This window comes from Melopsittacus undulatus, chromosome 7 (assembly GCF_012275295.1).
Source record: "Melopsittacus undulatus isolate bMelUnd1 chromosome 7, bMelUnd1.mat.Z, whole genome shotgun sequence".
NCBI lineage: Eukaryota > Metazoa > Chordata > Aves > Psittaciformes > Psittaculidae > Melopsittacus > Melopsittacus undulatus.
This window is the reverse complement of record NC_047533.1, coordinates 42,391,879-42,419,558: the sequence shown is the minus strand read 5'-3', so window position 1 is coordinate 42,419,558 and position 27,680 is coordinate 42,391,879. Positions and strand designations below refer to the sequence as shown.

Below are 27,680 nucleotides of genomic sequence, written 5' to 3'. Positions count from 1 at the left end.
CTCTCCAGCCTGTCCATATCTTTTCTATAGAGTGGGGACCAAAACTGAACACAACATTCCAAGTGTGGCCTGACAAGCTCTGCGTAGAGTGAGATACTGAGATCTTTATCTCAGCTGGTGATGCCCTCGATGTAACTCAGCATCCTGTTGACTTTGTCACAGCTACACACTGTTCACTCATATTGAGCTCACTATCCACCAGAACCCCCAGAACCCTTTCCACAGTGTTCCTCCAAATCAAGTAGATCCCGGCCTGTGCTGGAGTCTTATGTTTTCCCAGGTGCAAGACCTTACATTTGTTTTTGTTGAACTTCATAAGGTTCTTGACAGCTCACTCCTCCAGCTTATTCAGGTCATCCAACAGGGTGACTCTCCCTTCCAAAGTGTCCACTTCCCCACTCAGTTTGGTACAATGAGAAAATTTGGTCAGGATACACTTGATCCCATCTTCCAGATCACTCATAAAGATACTAAACAGTGCTGAGCTCAATATTGACCCCTAGGGGACCCCACTAGTGACAGATTGCCAGTCTGAAAAGGAGCTATTCACCACCTCCCTCCGGGTGCAGACTGTCAGCCATTTCCCCACCCACCACACAGACCACTCATCTAGTTTGCAACATCAGTTCCTCCAGGAGAAATGTGTGGGAAACCGCATTAAAAGCCTCATAGAAATCCAGGCAGACAATGTCCACTGCTTGTCCCACATCAACTGCGTCGGTTACTTTTGTTGCAGAAGCCAACTAGTTTTGTCAAGCACAGTTTGCCCCTGGTGAATCTGTGCTGGCTTCTCCCAGTCATGTGCTTCATTTGACTTGTGACAGGCTCCAGAAGGATTTGCTCCATAATCTTCCAAGGAACTGATGTAAAACTGATGGGCTTAAAATTTCCTCCATCCTCCCTTAAACCTTTCTTGTAGATGTGGCCAACTTTTGCCTTCTTCCAGTCTTCTGGGACATCCCCCAATGCAGTTTCACAATGACATCAGCCAGACACCCTTAGGTGGATATTGTCAGGGCCCATTGATTTGTAGGGGTGAAGCTCCTGTAACAGTTCACATACCAAATCTTCCTTCACTGATGGTGGGTCTGCATTTGCATCAATCTAGGTTTTTGATTCCAAGCCATGGGGCCCAACAATGCTGGTAAAGACAGAGGTGAAGAAAGTGTTGAGAACCTCTGGCATTTCAGCCTTGAAGGAGGCTAATTCACCTCACCTGCCTAACAGCAGGCGAGTATTTTCCTTCTGTTTCTGCTTCTTGTTTACGTACTTGAGAAACCCTTTCTTGTAGTTTTGACATCTCTGGTAAATTTTAATTCTAGCTGAGCTTCTGCTTTTCTAACTGCATCTCTGCACACCCCTGTAGTTCTCAATGGGTATTCAACTGCTTTTCCATCAATGGTATGCTTCTCTTTCTGTTCTGAGCACTAAAAAGCTCTCAGTTTAGCCAAGGGGGTCTCCTGCTCCATCTATTTCCCTTACCTTTAAAGGAGATGAACTGTTCCTGTGCTTTCAGGAGAGCATTCTTGAAAATCACCTTACTCACCAGCTCCTTTATCCTCCATGGAAACTTCCCATGGAATCCCTCCTGGATGAGCTCTGAAAGTGCTGAAGTGTGCTCTTCTAAAATTTAAAAACTTTGTCTTACTAGTAACCTTCAGTACTGCTTATTTAAAACTAATGAGTTTTCAATTTTTTACTAGCTTATTTTCTATCCAAATCAGTTCTCCAGACTGATTCATCACAGAGGTCCCAAAATGGTTTCACTAGCACAGATGAAGAGCAACAGAGAGAGAGAATACTTTGAATTCTGTTACTGCAGGGTGGTGGATACATAAATGTAGAGCCTTAATTTCAATTAATTATTCTACTCTAGATTCTTGTGCAAGTTCTCATACCATAAGTTAATGTAACCAGCATTTAAAGAAAAAGTTAAAATGACAACTGCAATTGAAGTAGCATAATAATAACCCCCCCAGGCTCTATTTTAAAAGCTGCTGCACCTTTGACTAATGCGGAAAAGGATATCCTCAAATTGCTCAGAACTTTTAAATTCTCAAAATGCAAGCAGAAATTTAATGAAAAGTATATTCACAATTCCATCTCCTTCAGACTTCAATAACCAATCTATATTGAGAAGTGAAACATAATCCTCAAACACCACTGTGAGAAAAAGAAATTACTTAAAACGCTTGTCAGCTACATTTTAAAAACAACAATTAATTTAACAACTTACCACAAAGGAAATTCCTAGGTAGACATATAGTGTTCTAGTTGCAAAATAAGTGACACATTTTTAGTCACACCCTTTACAATACTATAAACGAGTTCTTAATTCTATGCCTTAATTAAACAAGTTTCTTCCATGAAGACTATGTAGTAAATTCAATAACCATAAAGGAAGGTATTTTGTCAACAGCTCTGATCGAAATCCATGTGCCCTATCATACTTTGAAGTGAAAGTATCTGAGAAAGAGTATTTTTCAACTCCCAAACACATTTAAGGGGCTTTTTGTTCATTAGCACAGTTTCAGCCTGGGAACAGTGCTGATAACATCGATGTTTTTACTTGGTGCTCAGTAATGTTTACTCTGACCAAGAACTTTCTGAGTCTCATGCTCTGCCAGTGAGGAGGGGAAGCTGGGAGGAAGCAGAGACAGGACACCTGATCCAAACTAGCCAAAAAGGTATTCCATACCACAGAATGTTGTGCCCAGGATGTAGAAAGGGGGGAGTTACCCAGATGGGCTAGATCACTGCTTGGTTGGGCTGGGTATCAGTTGGTGGGTGGTGAGCGGTTGTATTCTCTTCCCTTGTTATTTCCCTTATCATTATTATTGTTGATGGTAGCCGTAGTGGTTTTGTGTTATAACTTAGTTACTGGACTGTTCTTATCTCAACCTGTGGGAGTTACATTCTTTCAATTCTCCTCCCCATCCCTCCAGAAGTGGGGGGGAAGGAAGAAGGGGGAGTGAGAGAGACAGCTGCATGGCTGGGCTTACACCACAACACTAACAAATGGCCCATGCTGCTTTTGACAGTATCAGTAGAACTAGTCTTGAAAACAGGCCAGTCCTGAAAACAGCTTCTCCACAAAAGGAATTACAGACACTGCAGCTATTTCTTTAATGTATCTATCTGTAAATCAGAAATGTACAAGAAAAGATTTAAAGATTTGCTTATTTTCTCTTGCTTTTCAGAACTTCCCTGGCCAATGAACTCAGATCAAACACAGTCCCTCTCCTCATAAAAAGTGTCCTGTAAGGAACCGAGATTATCCTCTAAGGTATACATATATATATCCTTGCAGCTTTCTGTAGGGCTCCACACAGGAGCACTTAGTTCAGTTTTGTCTGTTTTTACCTACAAAGAAGTATTCTGCTAGTGAGCAAGATTAACATTCTTAACATTTGTAACAAAGACAGTCAACTGGTCTCTATGACATCTGAAGTTTAATGAGCATCACTTCAATTTTGAATTGTGTTATTACTTAAACATTACACTTAAAACACCATAGCTGCAGAACCTCACCAAGAAGGGAGGTTAAAACAAACAGTAACTTATGTGAGTTGCACATGTAAAATGCAAGATAGGCATGAAACTAAAGGACTGGGAGTTGTCTGATACCTATATGCCTTCCAAGTGAGCGTAATCATGGCTCAGCTTCTGAAACTATCTCAACCAATACTAAAACTAGACACCTGGCTCAGGTATGTATTCACATCAGACCATCTGCTTAATCCATTTCTGCAGAAGGTGATCTAAGACCTTTACAGCAGCAACTTGTTTTTTGCACAATTATGGACTAGGTGACCTTTTGAGGTCCCTTCCAACCCTTAGGTTTCTGTGATTCTGTGATTCTGTGTAATTATTTTATCATTCTCAAGCTACATTCCCTTCCCTTTTAGTCTCTTGAAAACACTGCAGAATCACTCCCATTACCCAAAGACTGTATCAGCTGAGGACCAAGAACAACAATATTTGTTCACTAACCAGAGAGAAACCTGAAGTTTAACTCATGAATCTAAGGCTGGAAACCAAAGCTTCATTTCTCCACAGAACGTAATTTTGCCTAATTCTCAGTGGGATAAAGAACAAACAGTAGGCTATGTCATACAATTCCAGTAGTGGAAAGTCTTGTGACAATCAGTATAAAATCACTTCACAGCTGTAAACATTTTCCTTGACTCTCCTTAATTTTGTATAATAAAACCAAATTATTCTATTCACAGAATTATCCAAGTACGAAACATCTACTCTTTTCTAAAATGATATAACAGATGTATGGTACAGATTTTAGATGATGCTTTCAATACATACTTCAGACGGTATCAACACTTGCAGATAGTCATACCTCTGTAACTATCAAGTCTGCCCAATCCACTACAGTGAACAAACAGCTAGCTATAAAGGCTGGCAAGAGGCAGCGAACCACACATGTACTGCAAGGTCAGAAACAATCACAGATTTTGGTACGCTAAAAAAAAATATTTTTATTTTAGTTGCATTTTAATGTAAAAATAATAATTTGAATTTCTTAACACTGTCTAAACTGAATTCTCAATATTTCATTCTTCATATTCCCTCTGTAACAAAGATGATGTAAAATGCACTATTTAAAGTAAAAAAAAAAGATGTAAGAAAATATTTTTTTTAGTGTCTCCCCTCTGTTTTTTTTCCAGAAGTTCTTATGAATGTCTTCTTCACAGGCAAGCCATTCATTGAACAGAAGGGTCCTTCTTTGAGAGGCAAAAAGAGAGGGGAAAGAATGACTGCAAAGTTTTCATTAAGCACTGCTCTCACAAAGACACAGTTTAGATTGGGAGACTGAAGAGTGAAACCTCTAACACAGATGGATCTCCTTCACGTGCTCTGCAACCATATAGGATTCCACAATCATCATTAGAAATTGTAGTTACTTTCTAGATCCTCTGCATTCTTGATTCTCTGCCTTCCCTGGTACTACAGAGCTCCTTTCTCCAAATCCACAACCTTCCAAGTTATTTCCCCTGTAGTACTGTATACATTATAGCTTGATGACCAAGAACTGTTTCAAACTTCCCACTCCTCTAATGTTATTGACTGAATCTCTAAAATGTTAAATTGCCCCTAATGTTTGAGCTAAATCATACTATGTGAAAAATTCAACCCCAAGATGAATTCTACTTCTATTGTTGATGCCTTGTCTACAGTGGACTTGACATTTAACATTTCCATTGTTTAAGTTGCAAATCACTGAACAGAAAGTTCTGCCTGATTATGTGGATTTCTGAAGCAAAATAATATTTTCTATTTGCTTATTTGCATAGAAATACTGAAAATTTTTTCAGAGCCCTTCAGCTACTTCACACCTCTGTAGGGGCTTAAACTCTGGAATGAAGTGTGAATTTACTGAATCATCAACCCACAGGGGTTTCATTTAGGAAGGTTCACAGGAATGCATTGGCAGCACATTCCAATTACCTCTTAAAGAAAAGCTTGGGGTTTGGACTGGTTTGTCCAAATACAAATAAATAAGTATAATTTTAGAAAGACTGCTTCCCCTATTACTATACACAATGGAGAATTAAAAGAGAGTAAAAACTCAGACTGAGAATATTGTAACTCTATTCAGATCCTGAGCCATCTCACCAGTGAGTTGATTGCTCATTCTTTGACTCATTAGGTCAGGTAACTGTATGACATTTAAAATATTTGCTGAAGGATTAAAACACCTCAAAAGTTAAGAGTTGTGCTATTGCAGTGAGTTCATTTAATATTGCTTTTAAAGCATTTTACAGCAGTGTAATGACAGACCTTAATTTATTCCAATTATCTTTTGTTCACTTTGATTTATGAACAGTAGAGCTGAAATAATCAGCTCCATTGCTCTTTAGACTTCCAAGAATGTATTTCATGAGTATTGTACGAGTCATCTTTTTGCAGCCATCACAAATACTAATTGCAAATGTCCATTTTTATGATGAGGAATGGCATTAGTAGACAATTAAGGACAAGACATTGGTTGCTCCAAAATGCTTTGGCACAAAAAAATAGTTAACTGAATGAATTTTTCTCAGCCAACATACAAGGCCAAATATTGAAAATACATGTACTAAATTCTTAAAAGGTACACCTACAAAAAGAATAAGCTTCAGTAATAACTGAAATGAACAACCAAAATCCAAACCAAACAAAAAACCTAAAGAAGTCCAACCTTAGGATTTCTACCATTTATTACAGATTAAGAGATCTCATACTGTCTGCTTTTTGATGATTCGTAACAGTTGTTCAGAGAATGAATGTTGTGCTTGCTGGTTATCAATCCAAAAAGTTTTTTCCCCTGATTCCAGCTGTACTGTAAGTACAACCAATTACTGCCTTAGCCTGTGTTAGGAAAAGTCTGGGAAAACATTTTCTTTTTTCTTGGGATCAATTATTCTTTAACTCAGACAAAAATTTTTAGTACCTTTTCAAATGTCTGATCTGGTGGAAGTGCATCCTAAATAATCTGATGCCCAAGACAGCATTAAAATGTGTAGAGTTTTCCTTTTTTAATAATGGGCATCCCATTTCCATTGACATATATAAAAATAACCAACCTAGATAAAGCAAATGTATACTGCCATAACTTCTTACATACAACTAAATTGCAACAAGTTTTAAACACATATATATTATCACCAAGTAACACTTTAGATATTATTAAAAAGAAGAAAAATTCATGACCTGCCATTGCTTTAAATTATTTGCCCTTTTTTCTGTTCCTACATGTCACCAAGTCTACTTATCTTTACCTTCTGTCTCCTTCTTAACAGTGATTAAAGAGTAACTCATTGGACAGCACACACAATACATGGTGATACACTGGAGACAGTAGTAGATATTTTGGGCTAACAGTGTTATGAAACTTAATTCATACTTTTAAGTGGTATATCTTTTTTGCTTAGAAATGCCTTTATTCAAACAGAAATTTGGTTCTGGATGCTAATTTCGTAAGCCATGCACACTTTGTCTTCTGCTCCATCATTCAAAAGTTTACTTTACAGGTGACAAATACACCTAGTTACAGAAAGGTTTCATTTTTCTGAAAGGGCTGGTGTTGCATGACCAAAGAGAACTGACATCTAACAAAGAGTAAATAGGGCCCTTGAGCAGTTAAATATACCAGCTAACTCAGCCAATGGGGTTATTTGCCTTTTAGCTGTTCTTCGTGATTCACATTCATAAAATGCTCCCCTAGCTGGTATATACACCAAAGAATAATAAGCTCAAGCTTTATGTTTGTTGCATGACATCCTTAACAAACACATGCTGTTATTGAGGATTTTTATTGTTGGCTGTTGACAAGTTAGATTTAATAGACAGTTTCTTTCTATGTTGCTACTAATTTGATGAATACAGTCAATTTAAAACCTGTCCTGACACACTGCTCACACAGTTCATTTTTTATTTAAACAAAAAAATCAAGTACTTGAAGGCCAGAAATTTTACCTAAGCCAAATTCTTTAATGACTAACTTCACATAAATATCTCTTGAAAGAAAACATAAAAAATAAAAATACAGTATTTGCCTATGTAGTGTGTTTGGAGTTTTTTGTTGTGGGGCTGGTTTGTTTTTTGCTTGTTTTCTAGAAAAGGCATGCAGAATTAGCATTCTAGAAAACTAAAATACTGCATTTCAAGCAAGCTCTAACTGCTGGTGAATTTATTTTGTTGGTTAAACGCCCAAAATCTATGGTTTTAGCATTGGCTTTTATTCATGCAGGTTTTTTGTCAGACTTTAAAAATTTTCTTTTGGTCATTATCTGTCATGTGAGTTTAAAAAGAAAAAAAACCCAAAACAACAGAACCAAGAAAAAGACAAAAATCACAAGATGATCACACTAGGCCTGAACTGATGTATCTGTTCATGTTTATTACATATCTGCAGCTACTTATTTTTTTTCTTTCACTGTTTAATTTTGTATTCCTTTTTGATTTCAGTGTGTTCTCTTTTATTCTTCAATCCTTTTTTTTATCCTAAGTTCCATATATGACAGGTGAAATGACTCATCAGCTGAAGGTAATTGTGACTATTTAGGCAAAATATCAACTTAAAATCATTTGAATTAGATGAATTTTTCACTTGCTTTGGACTGGGCCTATTTTTCTTTTCCCCGTCCTGTTTCCCCTTAATGTATGATGTTTATCCCTATCCACGTTTTGGTTTTTTTTCTTCCTTCTTCCTCTATTTACATGAAAAGGCGTCTAAATGTCAGTTCCGTTGGGGTAGCACCTCTAGTACTTGATAGTTTATGAAACAGTCACTTTTTTTTTCTCTCAAGGCATACCTGTTCCAAATGTAGCAGAATTATTTAATGCTCTTCTATAGCTGAGTTTGAAGACTGCAAATTACTTCAGGGACATAACACGCATTTTATCTACTCCAGAAATGTGGCACTGATGGTACATAGAGTCAATTTACTATTCAGCCATATTAATTTAAAGATTCCTTTCTAAATTGCATATTGCTGATTGTTAATTTACTTGTTAGTTAAGAATTTTGTAGAATATATAGACAGAAAAAAAATTTTCCATCAATAGTCTCTTTCAGAGAAGTCAAATGATTTTGATACAGAAGACGAGATTCATCACAGTCATGTACAGAGTAAATCCTAGAACTGACTGTAAATTAATCTTAAATTTCATGTTTTCAGATTTAACACACTACCACTCACTACAATCAGAAATTATATCTTCTTGTAATGGAGATGCACATTTACATACACAAGTTGAGATTTCATCTAAAATTGAACGATGTCTCATAATTGTAGGACAGTTAAGATCATCCTAATGAAAGCATTTCTAAAGAAACTTGAAGTTAGAAGAGCAGAATAAACAACTGAGTTAATTATTTGCAGAGGTGTTTTGAGCTAAAATGGGTCTGTTTCAGCTTGCAAAGAATCTAACAGTCCTAACATACAAAGTGCTAATACATATTAATGCAATATTCAGATGCAAAAAACCTAGACTGCAGAATTTTTCAGTGCCTACAGGTAGAAATGTTACAGGAAAAAATATGAAAAGAAAATTATATTTCACATTCTCACTAATGTATTTTGAGGAAGAAAAATAGATTTTCATTTAAGAGCCCTTGGGGAGAACTTGAAAAGGTTTCTTCTGCCTGTATTAAGTATTGCCTTCTTTATCACACATTGTCTTTCTCTGTCCTGTACGTCTTTTAAAATCCAGTTGGTCACTTTGCTCTGTTCTTCTGTACTTAAGAGTATTTCTATCACAACCGGAACTTCTTTGTTCTGGCTGTGACAGAAAAGATAACTCTACATTAACTAAGAAAAATACTTAAATTCACAAGAATTTACAGTGTTTCCTGACATGGATTACAATATGAACCATTTTAACATCATATACTCATCACCCATGAAATAAGTCCGATTATATTCATGTATCTAAAGAAAGTTCATGTTACATGTTCAGTCATGGTCTGGTTTAAAAGCAGAAAGCCTGATTAAAAGAAAAACACCAAACCAAACCAAAAAACAACTCTAACCCCTCCCATCCCCAAATCCCTCCTCACCTCTCTACCCCTTGCCTCCCCCCCCCCCCCCAAAAAAAAAACAAACAACCCCAAAACAAATAGAAAGAACAGAATGTGCAGGAAAATCCAGTTCATGAAGAGTTATGCTGTATCACAACTCCTTTCAAAACTCAAAAGAGGGTTTGTTATTTTTCTGGTCTTTTAATCAAGAGAATAACTCCAATACAACACACATGCAATACAATATGTCAACTGTTCTGAGCAGTAGTGGAAATTAATAAATATTATTTACAAATTAAGATTTATGCTCCTAAATTAGGGAATTACCTGACTATTAAAGTTATCAATTCCTTGGTAAAACCCCAGATGACATTACATCTCAATTTTAACATGTAGAGCAGTGGAACTTTTGAATTTGCTGATATAATAAAGAAAAACTCTAATAAATGTGTTTATTTTGACATCTAGCATGTTTTCAACAAAACTCTCATTTAGTTTGTTTATGAAGACAAATGTTCCAAAGCAATATTGAAGTAGGTGACATAGTCTCAGATTTTCAAGGTTTTAAAATTATATTTTCTTTGGAGACAATGTTATAGTTCATTTAAAAGTTAATTATAATTCAGCAAAAACTTACCTTATGTGGGTAATGATGAGGGTTGTGGCTGGAATGAAAAAGTCATCCACCTTGTCAAACTGCTTTCCCACTGGCTGAGTATGGACTGTGTGATGAGAAACACTCCCACTGGCTTGTGTTATCACCTACATAAGTAACATCATTATAAACAATAGAAATACTCTTTCAAAATTTAATCTCTATCCAAATAAATAAATACAGTATTACCTCTGTATCCCATCCCTTCTATTATCCTTTAGTTACATTTAGGATTTTTGTTGGTGGTTTTCTGTTGTTTTGGGGATTTTTTTGTAACACTAGATCCCCCAGTGAGTCTAAATTTCTTCAGCACTTCAGCCAGAGTGAAAAAATAAGGTGTTATCAAATGATCCACAGGAAGTTATGGCTATGCACACTCCTTGTCAGTTATGAGGTAATTCAACATAGCACAGACGTATTTCAGAAGAGGAAGTTAATTTGAGTTCACACACTCCTTATGCTGTTATGAACTAATTTTCCCAGTCTTGGAGCTTCTCTGAGGTAAACGTTTATGGGTGAATGCAAGACAATTCCACATAATAACCACTATGCTATATTCATACACATGCACTTAAAAGTGAACAAAAATAAAAATAAAATAATAGGTTATCTTCTGTAAGGGAAAATGAGAGTGAAGATGATCAGTTATTTCAAACCGGGTGAGACAGACTCAATTATCAATCCTTTTCTGGGAAAGGGTGATAGCTAAACTCCCGCAAATTACCCTGCATACTCAATAAGAGTCTGTAGGTGCTAAAAAGGTGTTTTAGAACATTACTCACTCTTTCTGCTTAAGCCCTGTGTTTGAGTTTCTCTTATTCTTTATCTTATACATATTCTAAAATACATAAGGATTTCCATAGAAAATAAAAATATGTTAAAATAAAAAGGAATTTTGAAATTATGACATAAAGACAATCACCCTATTTTCAAGGCATTACTTTAAATAAAGAACATGAAGTAGGGGGAAATTAGGAATGAAAGAACAGCTTCTTGAAAAATTTCTTTAGTGATTGTCTTGCCACTAGGCTTGCCACTGCTTAGAGGTATGGGAAAAATAAAGTTTTTTAGTATACCACATCAAAAAAAGCAATAAACAAAGATGGAACTTGTCAAATCTAGAGTATCAATATAATTTTAGTGAAATAGGAATATGCCTAAAATCAGTTTATCCTATAATTAGGGACACAAACACAATAAACAGCAAGAGATTGCTCTCAAAAGACTGGCAGTTACAAAACATGCTGCTGCTTTTACTGTATTCCTTATCCTTCTATCAATTTAGCATTGTTACTTCTGAGTAAATGTGCTGAAAAATATCTTTTTTAGCAGTCTGTTGTCTGAGCTGCTTTTCAGTTACCTGAAAACATTTCACTGCCCCTGCTGGGGTCATGATAATATCACTTTGAGGAAAACATACAAAATATTGCAATTACACAAAGGTCCAACTTGTCTAGATTTCCTTGCATATAATTATTCTAATAACCTCACCTGCAAAGTTGGTGAATTCTTTTCCATGTTTCCCCAGCTTAGCACCCAAACTTGATCATGTGATTTATCATAGTGTAGTTTCACTGGAACAGGATCTGTACTTACTGCCTGAAGCATAATAAAAATAAAAATCCTTAGTTACTGCCATATTTTCAGAAGAAAAATAATATATATGCTTGAATTAAAATGATGACTGGACCTGCATTTCCTGATGTTTTCATATAGTATTTAAAAATTACATTGTCAGTTGTTGAAACAGACTTCTGATTAATTCAAGGTTACTGAACTGCTGAAAAAGGGGGGTTTATTTATTATGTGCTCTAACATTTGGCACCAAAATGACATTGCACTGACGCTATTAAGAAGCTGAAAACAAAGGTTTTAAATCAAGTAAAAAAGTACTTTTCTTTCTCTACAATTACTCTCATTTTAGCCAGGCCAGTATAAAAACTACTTTAATTACTGAAAACGGCTATGAGGGAAAGAGTATTCTCAAGTGACATACTGAACTCAATGCAAGGTGTTATTACACAACCCTCTGTAAACCCAACACAACGTTGATACATCCAAAGCTTCCGATTTCTGCTGAACTGGGTGAATTTTGCTGAAGTTGGATAGATTGTTTTCATATTTTTTTCCAATTACAGTTGCTACTTTTTGTAGACTTGCAATTAGAGTGTTTTCATTACAACCTTGAGCACTGACTCTTGAGACCAGAAACCTTTTAAGGCAGTTAGCCTTTATACTTCCTTTTTCTGAGAAGAACTGAAGATTTCAGAGGTGTGAAATGGGAGGAAAATGTATTTGATTAAGAGACATTCTGCATGAGCTAAACAACTGGGGGGATTACTTTTCTATTTTCATCATTAGAGTAGAAAAAATAGGCAGGAATTGTTCTTTAGTCTCACCATTATGGAAGTGTAAAGTACAGCTTGTTTATCAGTTTGTCAAGGAGAGTACCAGCTGGCTAATTAAGTGAACCTAATTTAAACTAATGATGTAGATCCTCAAGATAATGCACTAATGGCTGGTTGAGACTGCTGATGATACTTAAGTGTACTCCTGAGGTGTTGCAAGCCACAGCTTCATCTAGGCAGAATTTGTTTTTCCCTTTGAAATTTGAAAATGAAGCCAGGTTGCTCACCATCTCATTTAAAATCATAAAGATACCCCTTCAAAAAGGTCATTTGTGTTTGATAACATTTTTCTGCTGCAGGCTAGAAGACAAATTATCTAAAATAATACTTGTGCTGTTGTACAGCTAATTTGTTCAGGTGTGTCAAATTTCCTTTTGGCTTCCCCAGACAAAAGGTCTGATCCATACGTGTTCTGCTGAATGAGTGCCAGCTGCATTCAGGGTCTGGGCCCTGGCATTGCCTGGAGGAGGAGAAGGAATAGCCTTCAGAGTCAGACATGGGTAATTTAGCTCTCAAGAGATGAGCTAGAGGCAGAAAGTAGCCGAGCAACTTAGAAGCAGGCTTTCACAGCTGTTTCTACCTAGCCAGCCTAATCTGTCAGCCGCACAGTGTGGACTGACTAATGATGAGCTCTGCTTGCTTCAGAATGCCTCTAAATCATCGTTGTTCAGGTGTGCTGCTAAGCAATACTGAACAATTGCAGGTGACAGTGCTTGCTCTCAAGAATTTATGAATGAAAGCAATTATTTCTCTCAACTTTATATGAGAATTACTTAGCTAAATTGAAAAGTATACATGTATCTCTCTAAAGATACACCATCCATGTTTCCAAAAAAAAGTCAATTTATTCTGCTCTAGAATCTTCTTGAAGTACTTATTTTGATAAATGTAATAGTCAGAAATATATCATTCTCAAATCTAGTTGTTACCTATGTGCATACATCATCTACGTTAACTTTCACCGCAGAAAAAAATAAACATACATAGTACACCAGAGAAAAAAGGATAGTAAACAAAACCAAATCAACATTATTTTTATACAGTTACACAACTTAAGGCCCTTTCAAAACCATTTTTAGTTGTTTTAGGATTTTTTGTACTTTGACAGAATTTTTATAAGACTGATGCTCACTTCCAAAATATGGAGTTTTCTTCACATTTGCTCCTGCTAGAGCATGGATTTTTAAGAAGCTGGTTTTACAGAGCAGAAAGGTGGTTTCTTCTTTAAGATATAGACTAGAAAGAGTTAAAATGTAAATGATATACTCTGTAGTAATATGACACTTAAAGAAAAGGCAGGCTAGTAAGCAAAATGCTCTAATTTCTTAACAGCTTAGCATCTATTTTCCAAAAATCAATTATATTTTGATTCTTCTTCTGTGCTAAGCAGAACTGTAAGTAATGAAAATAGACTGATCTGAGAAATTAAACTCCCTTCCTTGCTTCCTGTTCGTATGAATGTTTATGTATGTGCATATGAAATGAGCAGAGCAACATTTAATGATTAGAAAAATCCTTGTTGCTTGCAAAAACAAACCAAAATCAAAAATAAATGCTTATTGTTAAAAGACAAGGAAGACAGGGCCACGCTTCTTGTAAGAAATGCTGAACAAAGTATCTCTTGACTTGTCACTAAAATACAAATTAGACCTATTTCAATTCTAAAAGCCATATGTGAATCAGAAGCAAGTTTAAGTTTTTACAGTTTTATACTATGCATAAACGATTGTAAAGGTTTTATGCTTTCCTCATTTGTTTTGTTTGCAACTACTTTTACATGGCTTGGGGTTGGTTTTTTTTTTTGGTTGTTGTTGTTTAATTAAGATTCATTTTGAATATCGGTATGGTTAAGCCAGACACAGAGCAAGTCTCGCAGTAAATAATATTCAGGTCAGTAACAAATTGCAGAAATTCTCTTCAGGTGCCCAAAAGTGACAGTAACACATTTGGCCTAATTTACTTATCCTAATCATCTGTTATCATATTGTCTTACCTTACCCTTAGTCATATTGTCTTACCAAATGTCTATATTGTGAAATGGAAAGATAATTTATCATTTATATCTAAACATCCTAGAACTGTCAAAACTGAGACTTTCATTCCTGCAAAAGGGATAAATTTCATTCCACAGTTCCCTAAGTTAATGATCTCAAAATTATTACATTAATGAAAAACCAGTGCTTGTCTACATCTCAAAATAAAATTTCTTTGAAAGTTCAGGTTTTTTTCTGTATTTGCATGAATGCTTGTGGAGTATCTGGTTTTATCTCATTATATTTACTAAGGAGCACTGACTTAGTGCACAAATCTCCATGTAACACCTAGTCATTCTGTACATCTGCTTCTCAGCTCATTAGAAAACTTGAATATGCATGTGATAGCACAGCAACCTATCAAACTCCATCCAAAAACTGGAGAATCTCTTTGCATAATTCAGGGGGACAGTCTGTACTTTTATTAGTGACTAATACACTGAATTTTATTTTAAATTAACATATCATCATGATGAGTATCTCTAAACATTCAGCTAATGGTAGTAAAGCACTCTGTAAAATAATAATTAGTGAATCTGAAGGCAAATTAGAAGAGTCTATAAATCAAACTACTCCTAAATTTAAAAGAACATTAAATTTTTCTGATATTTGTCAGTCATCTCCAAAGGCACTGAAGTCTAAATACTAATAAATGCAATTAGATTGGTATTTCATCCATCATATGGAGGAAGGCAAGTGACACCTGAATATCAGTCAGAGACCAGGGAAACCATTGCCAGAGATTCCAGTCCTTCAAGTCTATAGATTGCAGCAAGTTTTTTAGTGTTCCTTCCTGAAGAAACATATTGACTTGACTGTAAAAAAAAGTCTTGTTTTCAGAAAATGAAACATATTACCTCCTCAGTTCATGTCTACTTTGATACACAAAGGCCAATTTAACAACGAAGAGGCAAAAGAACAAAAAAAACACAAACTTTCATTATTAACTTTTTTACATAAAACATTATATCAGTCCCTATCAACATTTGGATAGGTCAGGCTTTGAGGAAGCTGTCTACTGAGCCAGATGACAGAATATAGAAGGCAGAAGATTTAGACATTTAAAGTCTATAAAATTATAATTTTTTTTTCTTGTGAAGTTAATATAATTTTTAAATTGCAACTCAGCTATTTTTTTAAATTTATTTTTACCTTAGTATACATAATGCATAGTAGTATCATAGAATGGTTTGGGATGGAAGGGACCTTTAAAGACCATCTAGTCCAATCTCCTCTGCAATGAGAAAGGACATCTTCAGCTAGGTCAGGTGCTCAGAGCACTGTCCAAAAAGACCTTGAGTATTTCCAGGGATGTGGCAGCTACCATCTCTCTGGGCAATCTGTCCTAGTGTTTCACCACCCTCAACATAAAAAAATTTCTTCCTTACATCTAGTCTACATTTATCTTCTTTTAGTTTAAAACCATTACCCCTTGTCCTACCACTATACGTCCTATTAAAGAATCTGTCTCCACCTTTCTTACAAGATCCCTTAAAGTATTGAAAGGCTTTAGTAAGTTCTCTCCAGAGCCTAATATACAATATGTAATCTATACATTAAAGATTTTCATTCATCTATCCAAGAAAAAGGCAAATGGCATAAAGAAAAGCTCTATTTAAATATTTTATTAACTATTTAGATTTCTAATTAAAAAAACTTAAAAAAAAGGTTTTATTTAGTTAAAAATGTCTGTTTCCTACGAATGTGATGATACTATATGTAACCCTGTAGATGTAATTCTGTATGATTAAAATTTAAATCAGAACACCCACTATGGTGTCAAAACATCTTTATGAGTTTCACATAAAAGTGTCCATTCTTCTCAGAATCAGAGCAAGACTTAATAAGTTATTAACTAGCTTTAGAGATATTTGCACAGGAAATAATTTTATTTTAGAAAAAGAAGAACCCTGCCTTAAAGTAAATATCAATTTTTTATATGATATGCAATGTACTTAAAAAACACCCACAAACACACAAACTCAATTGAAAACCAAGCCCCTTGTTTGCTGACAAGACAGTCAGCTGTCTTGTTGACACTCCCCAACTATAATTGATTGACTTTTTCTTGCCACTGAAAGCAAAACTAGTTTTTCTGGTCAAATGACACCATCTGAAAGGCTAAGTATTATATAATGAAATATATTCTATTATATATGTTTGATTAAAAACAAAAAGAAAGAAAAATTGTGTAATATGGTGGGAATATTAGGCAGAAACCAAATAGTAAAAAATACTATGGTTTTGCCTCTTCCATATGGCTTGTTAACACATTTTAATACTTTAAATTCTCTTCATATTCAGAAAATATATTTATAGAATGTAATAATTTTATGCTATTATTTTCCAAATGCATTTTCACATCTCTTTAACAATTGCACATACTAAAATCTGTTCTTACGTAAATACCTTATTTAACCAAGGATATCATTGTCTCCCATAGCATTCTCATAGATAAGCTAAGAAAGTGTGGGCTTGACGATCAGGTAGTGAGGTGGATCAAGAACTGATTGAAAGGAAGAAGGCAGAGAGTTGTGGTCAATGGCACAGAATCTAGCTGGAGGTCTGTGACTAGTGGAGTCCCTCAGGGGTTGGTGCTGGGACCAGTGCTGTTTAATATTTTCATCAACTGGGGGGAACTGAGTGTACCCTCAGCAAGTTCGCTGATGACACTAAACTGGGAGGAGTGGCTGACACACCAGAAGGCTGTGTTGCCATTCAGCGAGACCTGGACAGGCTGGAGAGTTGGACAGGGAGAAACTTGATGAAATTCAACAAGGGCAAGTGTAGAGTCTTGCATCTGGGGAAGAACAACCCCATGTACCAGTACAGGTTGGGGGTTGACCTGCTGGAAAGGAGTGAAGGGGAAAGGGACCTGGGGGTCCTGGTGGACAGGAGGATGACCATGAGCCAGCAATGTGCCCTTGTGGCCAAGAAGGCAAATGGCATCCTAGGGTGCATTAGAAAGGGTGTGGTTAGTAGGGCAAGAGAGGTTCTCCTCCCCCTCTACTCTGCCTTGGTGAGGCCGCATCTGGAATATTGTGTCCAGTTCTGGGCCCCTCAGTTCAAGAAGGACAGAGAATTGCTTGAAAGAGTCCAGCGCAGAGCCACAAAGATGATGAAGGGAGTGGAACACCTCCCTTATGAGGAGAGGCTGAGGGAGCTGGGTCTCTTTAGCTTGGAGAAGAGGAGACTGAGGGGTGACCTCATCAGTGTTTACAAATATGTAAAGGGTGGGTGTCAGGATGATGGAGCTGGGCTTTTTTCAGTGATATCCAGTGACAGGACAAGGGGCAATGGGTGTAAACTGGAGCATAGGAGGTTCCACATTAACATCAGGAAGAACTTCTTTACTGTAAGAGTGACAGAGCACTGGAACAGGTTGCTCAGGGGGGTTGTGGAGTCTCCTTCGTTGGAGATATTCAAGGCCCGCCTGGACAAGTTCCTGTGTGAGGTACTCTAGGTTACCCTGCTCTTGCAGGAGGGTTGGACTAGATGATCTTTTGAGGTCCCTTCCAACCCTCGGGATTCTGTGATTCTGTGATATCACCACATACATAAAGGAAAAAAAAGGAAGTGAGACAACAGTAAGACAAGGCAATGGATATAGTATGTGATTTGAGTAGTGACAATGAAACCTTGAATTTTTATTCCATCTCAGTTAAGACTACTGATCATTTGAAGTATATTGTGACTCTTGGGCTCTCCTGAGGGAACTGCACTGCTCCGAAAAACTATTAAGTTTAGCATTGTCATGCCTTGGTTTTTCACAAACCATATGAGTGCATTAATCCCTGCACCATAGCATCAATTTCTCTCTTTTACCCAATGAATTATTTTGACTAAGCAGAGTATCTAAAGCATCTTAGACACTGAGAATCTGATCAAACTACCTAAAAAGTAAAAAGGAATAGCGAATCACAGAATAATAGAATGGTTTGGTTTGGAAGGGACCTTAAAAATCAACTTCATAGTCTCCGATGTTGGCTAAGGGTTGTGCTGGGTCTTTCCACAATTCTAGCACTTTCTCTCTTTAAGAGCTTACAGTCCTTACAGTCCTCTTTCTTCTGTAGCCAAATCTACCCCCCTAACCTTTTCTGTCAAAACTAATAGACACATTCCTGTGATAAGACTCTATTTTCATGAATCTTTATTTTCAAGTGAAAAGTACCTTGAACCTGAAACTTCCCAAATAATTAGTCTCCTCAACTACCTAATATTTATAAGATGTAATATCATGTTGATTCTCTCCCTCACAGTTGCATATTGACAAGAAGTCACTAAGCTAAATATCCAAAGTAGATGAGCTTTTTTTTGGGATATTGTGTTTACTCTCAAGATAATTGCATTTTTTAAAAAGTATGAAAGAAAACCTTAAATTTATTTGTCCAAATTAGATATTAATTTAAAAATGAGAAATAAATACCTGTACAACTTTCTGAGACTGTACATCAACAATAAGAACTCTGTCAAGTGTAGGCTGAGTTACATAAATGAACTTGTCTTTTACATTAACAGCTGTTGCCCATACACATCGCTGAACAGGATCTCCATCTGCTTTGGGACAAACTTCATCCTATAATTCAGCAGAAACAGGAAAAGTGAAAGAATTGAAACAGTCAACAATGCAATGGAAAGGTAAATTACATGCTATTTCTTCATTTTTAACTGTAAAATAAAACTAAGACAATTTAGGGAGGGAAAAAGAATAGGCAATATTAGGACATAGACCAGTGTTAGCCAAACTGGCTATCATAAGCACCACACAACTCACAAGCACAACCATAAATCAGCATTTATGGATATTTTCAAGACATTCAGGTATTTAGCACTGTTGTTCAGAGAAAGAAACCCATTTGAAACCATAATACATGTAGAAATAAAGTGAGCAAGAGCCACGAGAGCTTAAAACCAGAAAACCAGACTAGATACACAAAGTCACATTACTGTGCAGTAGCTAGCAGCTCCCCCATCTGCACCATCACAGCATCTTGCAAAGAAAAGCAGTTATAGACATGGCTTACATTTGCATCTAAGAACACAGCAGTAAGGCAGACAAATACCAAATTGGGAAAATAGTAACACATAAATAGAGAGGAATAAGAGGAGGGGTGCTGCAAGTTGTCACATGCATAGAGACAAAGTAGCAGCAATTAAAAGAATCTGATATATGATTTCAAACTTCAAGAAGCTTTGCTACTTCTGCCATAAGATATTCTCAAGGCCTTTATCATGAGTGTTAAAAAATGTAAATTAATTGGTTTCTTAGCATCATTCCTTCACCCTCTATTTTTCCATTTCTGCAAAAGAATTAATTTGAAGAAAAAAAAAAGCAAAATTCCTTTTGACTTCAGTCAATTTATATTTTTGAAAATATAACTATTGCACTCTCACTCAAAATAGCTATCTGTATTTTACATACTCACTACTCATATTTTTATATAAACATATTCCCAGTCATTCTAAACATATTTATATTTATATCTATCTATTTGTAACTATTTACTCCTAGTGAAAGCTTGCTTTTATCAAAATTAAGAGTTACTTGGTCAAATACACTACCATATTTGGAAATTCCCGTTATGAAATAGTATGAATTTTCTATAATGAACATCAAATTTACGTAAAAAAAAAAATACCTGGAAAATAATCTGCTTGGAAAGATACAGCATGTGTCAAGCTTTTTTGTATTACTGACCTATTCTCCTTTTCCCTCTTAATGTTTCTTCCTTTCACCACAGGGAACAATTTCACCAGATTGTAAGTATTATCTCTTTTTAGCAGTTATCTGCTGCTTATTCCTAATTTAGAATACTCTGGTACATCATAACTGGTAGCTGTGAAAATAATTATATGTCAGCAGATGATGACTTCAGTGTAGAATGAACAGCAAGAGTTAATGAGATCTTAAACAAGAATTCTGCTTCTAAGCATTAAACTCCTTTCAAAAGAAAGGAGAAAATAATGTGACAGAACAACTAATCTGGCATTAAGCAATGCTTTTCGAGAAGATGATGCAATTCAACACTAACTTTTCTGTATCATCAACATTCTTTGCCTGCTGTGCCTCCATGTTTGAAAAAGTACACTCAAAATAAGAAGTAAATAAATTTCAATTTTTCTTTTTTTTTTTTTTTTTTTCTCTCTCACAGAGGAGTTTTCTTTACGGGAGACTGAAATTCGCTGCATGATCTGATGTGGTGCTTAATCCTCAACAAAGTGAAGGTCTTCCAAAAATTACATTGATAAGGAAATGTTACTAAACTCAGGTACCATGGGATGGCTCATAATCAGAAACTTCAGCAGAACTCAGAAATAAGTAAAACCAGTAAGATATGTTTTACACTGCTAAAAAGCCATGCACTTTGAAGGGAAAAGCAGTTGAAAACCTGTTTTTTAAAGAATGATGGTCATGTGGTATATGGGACTTTAATTCTTAAATGTAGCTAAAAGCTTTTTACCACATGAAGTGCCAGCAAGTATAAATAAACAAGTATGTCTCTAGTAAGATATATAATCATCAGATCAATGATCATTTGACTTCTGTACAATTACTAATTCAATTGGAAGGTTGCTTCACTGATCTCAAATTATTTTTTACATTTATTCTAAATATGTCTTATCTTAGTTCCATATTTAGCTAAACAGATAAGTACTTTCAGACTTTTCTATAAAGTCCTCTTTCTTCCTCAGCAAAACCCTTCTTCAAATAATGCATCAGCAATTTTTTATAATACACTGTGTCATTTCTTTCATGTCTCAAGGGCTCACCTTAGTTTATACAAGTTTTTGTTGTTATGAATCCTAAAAGGACGCAAGCGATATATTATTCAAAAATAATCAGCTCCTGATGAAGGAATCTAAATTTCTTTCACATGGCATCATATAGATTAAATTATTACACTAATCATACCTCCCATTGTGGGAAGTATAACAAAACAGGAAAATACTGTAAATCAAGCACTTCTAACTACAACAGGAGTTCATCAACTTCCTTAAACATTTTCCTGGATCTGAGTTTAAAAAGACTGCCTGAAATGTATTTCTAAATATTATTTCAAGGAAAAGCAGTATAAACATAAGCGGCTTATATATGTATATAGATGTATGCATGCACGTATGTATATTATTTAGACATTACTGTGTATTATTCTTATTATCTACATAATTAATAAAATTTGCTTCTCTTGTTCCACTTTAAATGCAGCGAGTAGAAAGCATGACACTTTCAGAGCTAAAGTAAAAACTATTAAGTAAAAAAAAATCTACATATACAAATGCAGTTTACAAGTTCTAGAATATTGTTTACACTGTCATAAATTTGTATAATCCAATGCCAACCCTCACTGCGTGCCCAAACCTAAAAAATTAAAATAAGGGCAAGAAAGTGTTTCTCCAAAGTAGCAGTGAAAATTATGCCTTAAAGTTCTCATGTTCAAAACAGTATTTTCCTAGCATGAATCGGTTTATGCAGTTGTTTCTCTAGTTATCCAAACCCACATTTATCTAGATGCCTCAAGAATAGCTTCAATTAATGGAACTTAAATCATGCATTTGAAAACTTCACATTAATCTGATTAGAAAATTTGGATATCTTTTACATTCTTTGACATTATACGCATTAATTCTGAGGCTCCATATTAATTTCCCCAGTGGCTGGGTAATTGGATAAAATAATTTCTCCTTAAAATATAAGTATAAACCCACCATTTTTCTTCTAATTAAAATGTAAGCAATTAGCAATTTAGATTTTTCTAATTTATTCTCTCTGAAAAAAAGCTAACATCTGATAAAACATAAATTTATTTAATAGTTGTTTTCCCCTACAATTTTTAATCAAAAAGTGACTTGTCCTGTTACAAGTCAGCAGATGGAGGAAAATAAATCCTCAGAGAAAGTTCTTCAAGTTTGGGGCAAAAAATTCTCAAGAGAAAATATGTACTTGCAGATCTGTAAGTGCAAATTCCATGTTTATAAACTTATACTTAATGCAAGGGTCCTCAGTGTTTTAAAAAGATTTGAGACAAACTCTTTAACCAGTATGAAATGTCTATGCTATGCCTATCTAAGAGTAAGTTGGCATCAACAGGTTATAACAGTGCATGTATTCAGATATGAACTCTATATTAACTTGCTATTTACTTGACATTTACTACATTCTCTAGTAAAAAAAAAAAATAAACCAGACTGTGGAACTTTTCCACATATCCTTTTTTTCAACAAAGGTTAATTTTGCATTTACTACACTTACCATGCCCTTAAAAGTGTTAACCAAAGCACAAGTGTGCTTTGAGTTCACTTCCTGTGGAAGCTGTAATGCAACCACATGGCAGAGCAACCATTTTGAACTTAACTATTTTTCTCCAGCCTCCAACACATATTCAACTTCAAGCACAAAATAGCCTGAAATATGGCCATTATGTGCTATTCTTGTAATGAAGAGGAAATCGGGATAACGTTCAAACCAAAACAATCTTTCCATTGGTGTCCACAAAGGCATATGTTTCAACTGCTTCCTTCTCCACCCTCAGCCTCCTGAAATATTTATTCTAATTGGGATATATTGGGAAGGAAAATAAAACCACTTTTGCATAAGAATTAGAATGTAAGGGCTTTGGATAATATTAATTTGCAGAAGATAAATAGAGGTTGCATGTTAGCGAGGAAAATGTCCCAAACACTTCAGTATGATGAGACATTTAACAGCTGAAAGACCCCATTTGGACCATGGTTAAGAATCCATTTGACATAAACAAATAAACAGCTGTCAAAGCCGGTATAACTAAATAATAAACTGTATCAGAAAACAGAAATAAGTTTATTTTTGTGCCCATGTGAATAGAATTTTCACTATCAGCCTAATAAAAGTCTACTTTCATTTAATATTAATTTAGATGATTCAAAATTCAGGAGATTCTGGGAAGGAGAGGAGGAAGCTCTATAATTTTCTGTGAACCATGATGATCCAGTAAAACCTTTTGCTTTGCTTTAAACACAATGAAAGTGCTTTGCTGTACTGACACTTGACTGGATAAGAGGCAACTAAATATTTAGATAAGGGTCCTCAAATATATAGTTAATTGAGAAATTGTATTTACCTTTAGAAAAATTAGCATACTTAAATATGCACATGTAACGTCTGCAACATTTGCTCACAATACAATGTAATGGCATGTAGAGACATCCTAGTTCATTCTTTTACAGGAGCTCAGCTAAAGGTAATTAATTTTGTTGACAGGCAAACAGGAAACCTGGTGTGGAACACTGCAGTATTACATGTAATCAGATATTTTCTGTAGCACTTCTAGTACCTGAACTACACTGCAGAATTTTGAACTATTCCTAGAATTCAGCAAATGTTTGGAATGAAACAGGTTTACTGGGGTTTTACTTATCACTTGAATAGATAATACAGAAAAGTGCAAAGAAATGAAAAATGGGAGTGGTTTAAGCAAGCATCTATTTCCTTTAGGTATATGTCAAGAGATAAGTGATGGAGATTTTATTAGCAATAGCTGCCATAGATGTGAAAGGCTAAGTAAAGCCAACTCAAAACATGCAAACATGCAGCATACCAACATCTCTGATTAGCAAAGTCATAAAGCAAGGTCAAAGAGAATTACTAACGAGCAATTTATGACACAAACTCTTACCACTAAATGATCACATGGTAAACTTGAAAAGTCTGGAAAACTGGGTTATTTTTATTATTCTTATTTAGAGTAAACAGATCTTGCAAACACGGTTGAAGATTTATTATATTATTTAAAAAGATGTTTAAAGTTTCACAGACAATGAGGTTTTTTGAGAATATACTAGAGTTGTCACAGTATTAGCAGTATATGCAGAGAATTTCTTTTAAACCTGTATTTAATCCTTCTAAGAGGAAGGTAATCTTAAGGATTTTTTTGCAAAATTTTATACTGATTTTTTTTTTTAATGCAGAGTAAACAATATCTTCACTATGAGTAGAAATACATAAGGATATCTTTTCCAATTATTTCTTATTTTTATTGCAGGAGTAAAGATTTATTAACTACTATGCGAGGGAACATGTTTTTAGTGTTCAGGGAAATAGCTAGAAATATTGTTGAATTCAATGGAAAAAAAGACATGTATGTAGGTACAAAGTTTAATTTCTGGCTATTTATTTACCACACCTACCGATAAACCAAAGCTGTCTAAAGAAGGACAAGTCTATATCTACTTTAAAATGAAAGTTATCAAACAGCCTACTTGCCTGGTCTTTTTTTTTTTTTTTCCCTAGAATATAATTATTATACGAAAAAGAAATAAGTTTGACTTATCCATCCTGATTATTACCACATTTCAATAAAAATACCCTTAAAATCTAGGCTGCACTTTAGACCAATAAAATTTTACAGACTTCTTAAATAATCAGCTTTTGAATTAAACAGCCATAAAAAAAGCTTTTGGCTTATTTTTGGCCATGTCAACCTAATTTCACATAAGCAGTGCAAATCAAGGTATGATTAGCTGTTCAAAGCATAATTATTCACACTAAAATAAATCTTGCTGCTGAGTACAGCAGCCTTTGACATCAATAATGATAACTGAAGAGGCAAATTCCATTGAGACAGTTCTGCTATTATTTCACTGTGCTTTAGGCATTAGAGAAAAAACCCAGTGTACAGATCATGGGTTGTTATGTATTTCAAGGTCACTCATTCAAATCCAGATGATGAGAAAAAGTTATTATTTTTGATAGGTGATAGATCATATAAAACAAGTCTTAATGTAGTGATGAGAACCAAGTGTTCCTGTGAGAACATGCATCATGTCAGCTAGCAATTTGATTAGCAGTAAAGGAAAAGTATCAAAAGAATAAATGGAAGTGGAGGATACACTACTGTTTTGATGTATACTACACATGGAAACTACTCCATAAATGCACAGAATTTGGTGAAATAGCTGTAAATATGTTAACAACAAAGTTACTAAAACTACTTATATGAATTGTAAGTTCGAGTCAAAGCATCAATCATCTGTACTAACTTCAGTGGAGCTGTTAAGAGGATTTATCAGGATAGGGATTTGCCTCACGATAGCTGACAGTTTAATACAGACAAACATCCAGTGGATGTTTTAATGGACACCCATTAAAAATAATAATTTTAGATCCTACATTTAATAGAGTCAATCCGTGATTCAGAGAGATGCACTTAACTGGGGAGGAGGGGAGGAAGAAAAAACAACCACCAAACCAGAAACAAGGAATAGAGATATTAAAGGACTGGGAAAAGACAGCCAAAGAAAATACAGGGTTGGAAAAGTATTCAGGGAATATGCAATCCAAAAGAGAGATTGAAAGTTTGGATTTGATCAAGGAAAACACAGGAAATTTTGAGTTTATAACGTTAAACTACTTATTAATTGAGAAGATATGTTTAAATATATCAAGCAGAAAGAACTAAACTAACAATAATAAATTCTTATCTAAAGAAAACTATAATTGAGAAAACACTATAAATAGATTTAAGAGAAACGACTTGCCTGAAAACCGAGGAGTTTTTCACTAGGCTTAATATGTCTCTGAAATTCACATTCCACTGGCTGTATTACTTTGATGCCATCTTCATAAAAAACATAAAACATGTTCCCAATTCCCAGACCTTAGGAATAAAAAAACATTGAAATGTATAAAATTAAATAACAACCAAAAAAAAAAGAAAATCCTTGCCTTGAATTAAAAACCTTATCACATTTTTGGTATGAAACCAATCTGTTAATGCATATAGTGCTAACACAGATCATCCTATAGGATCTTTTGTTGTAAAACTAAAAAAAAAGCTGTTATATTATTCAGAATTTCACATAGTATTCTCCATTTGCAAACCAGTATTTTTACACATACAGATCGAGAAATATATAGTTTGACAGCTGCAGTAACAAAAGTGATCTTGTGAAATCATCTACACTGAAATCAAATTAATATAAACTCTCCATCATTCTGATTTTTGTCTGAGGGATGGAAGTGTTAAAGTAATTTCTGCATAACATTGAAAGAGAAGTTCTGGATATTTATTATAAACCCTTATTTGAAATTTCTTTCAGTCAAAAAAGAAAATATTCTCTAATGTATATTATTGGAATGCCATAGTTAGGCAGATAGTCATTCAAATTTTGAAGGGCCACAAATGTTCATAGAACTATGCAGTACTTCTACAGCAATGTTGCTGACTGAGAGCTTGATGTAAACTCTTTGTGTGGCATGAAGTCTCATAATACCTGAGGTCATGCTCTTGACCACAAAAAAGGACATTCTCCTTAGTTTATCATAGAATCATAAAATAGTTAGGGTTGGAAAGGACCTTAAGATCATCTAGTTCCAACCCCCTGACATGGGCAGGGACACCTCACACTAAACCATATCACCCAAGGCTCTGTCCAACCTGGCTTTGAACACCTCCAGGGATGAAGCAAGCACAACTTCCTTGAGCAACCCATTTCAGTGCCCCAAAACCCTCACAGTAAAGAACCTCCTTATATCTAGTCTAAACTTCCCCTATTTAAGTTCAAACCTGTTACCCCATGTCCTACCACTACAGTCCCTAATGAAGAGTCCCTCACCAGCATCCTGTTCCTCAGTTCATATTTGTAAAATTCTATGAAGAAAATCATAGTACTCATAACATTATCACTATAACAAACTCTGACAGCTAAACTGTTGGCTGATAAAAACATACACATATCCTAGATACAGGTCCAAGCTTTCACTTGACCTTAAAACCATTTGGCATAGTGACATGGGATTAAAACCCAGGAAAAATATATTTGAGTTTGAAATTCCACTTATCCTAAATTCTGAAGGAAATCTCTCTATATTAATAGAGAGAGAACAATTCATAATATCCAATAAAATAATGAAAATATTAAGTGGGGGAGTGGAGGGGGAAGTGTATGTTTATATATTGGTATATATATATGCACATACGTAAAACTTCCCAGTCTCCAGGAGGAATCACATAGGTAATACAGACATTTAAAATGTAATAATATGCATTGGGTTGTAGAGATCTACAGCTGAGCAACTGACTTCTTGC

The 27,680-nt window shown here is 35.1% G+C and overlaps 1 protein-coding gene across 1 annotated transcript in view; it reads right to left on the bottom strand.

The window, feature by feature from the left end:
- FSTL5 (follistatin like 5) overlaps positions 1 to 27,680 on the bottom strand; it is a 304,494-nt gene that overhangs the window by 22,267 nt on the left and 254,547 nt on the right. Inside the window, exons 11-14 of the mRNA XM_031048784.2 lie at positions 26,131 to 26,249; positions 19,043 to 19,192; positions 11,667 to 11,774; positions 10,158 to 10,282 (exon numbers count right to left, since the gene is read on the bottom strand). Coding sequence (XP_030904644.1) covers positions 10,158 to 10,282; positions 11,667 to 11,774; positions 19,043 to 19,192; positions 26,131 to 26,249 — 502 coding nt within the window. The remainder of the gene's footprint in view (positions 1 to 10,157; positions 10,283 to 11,666; positions 11,775 to 19,042; positions 19,193 to 26,130; positions 26,250 to 27,680) is intronic.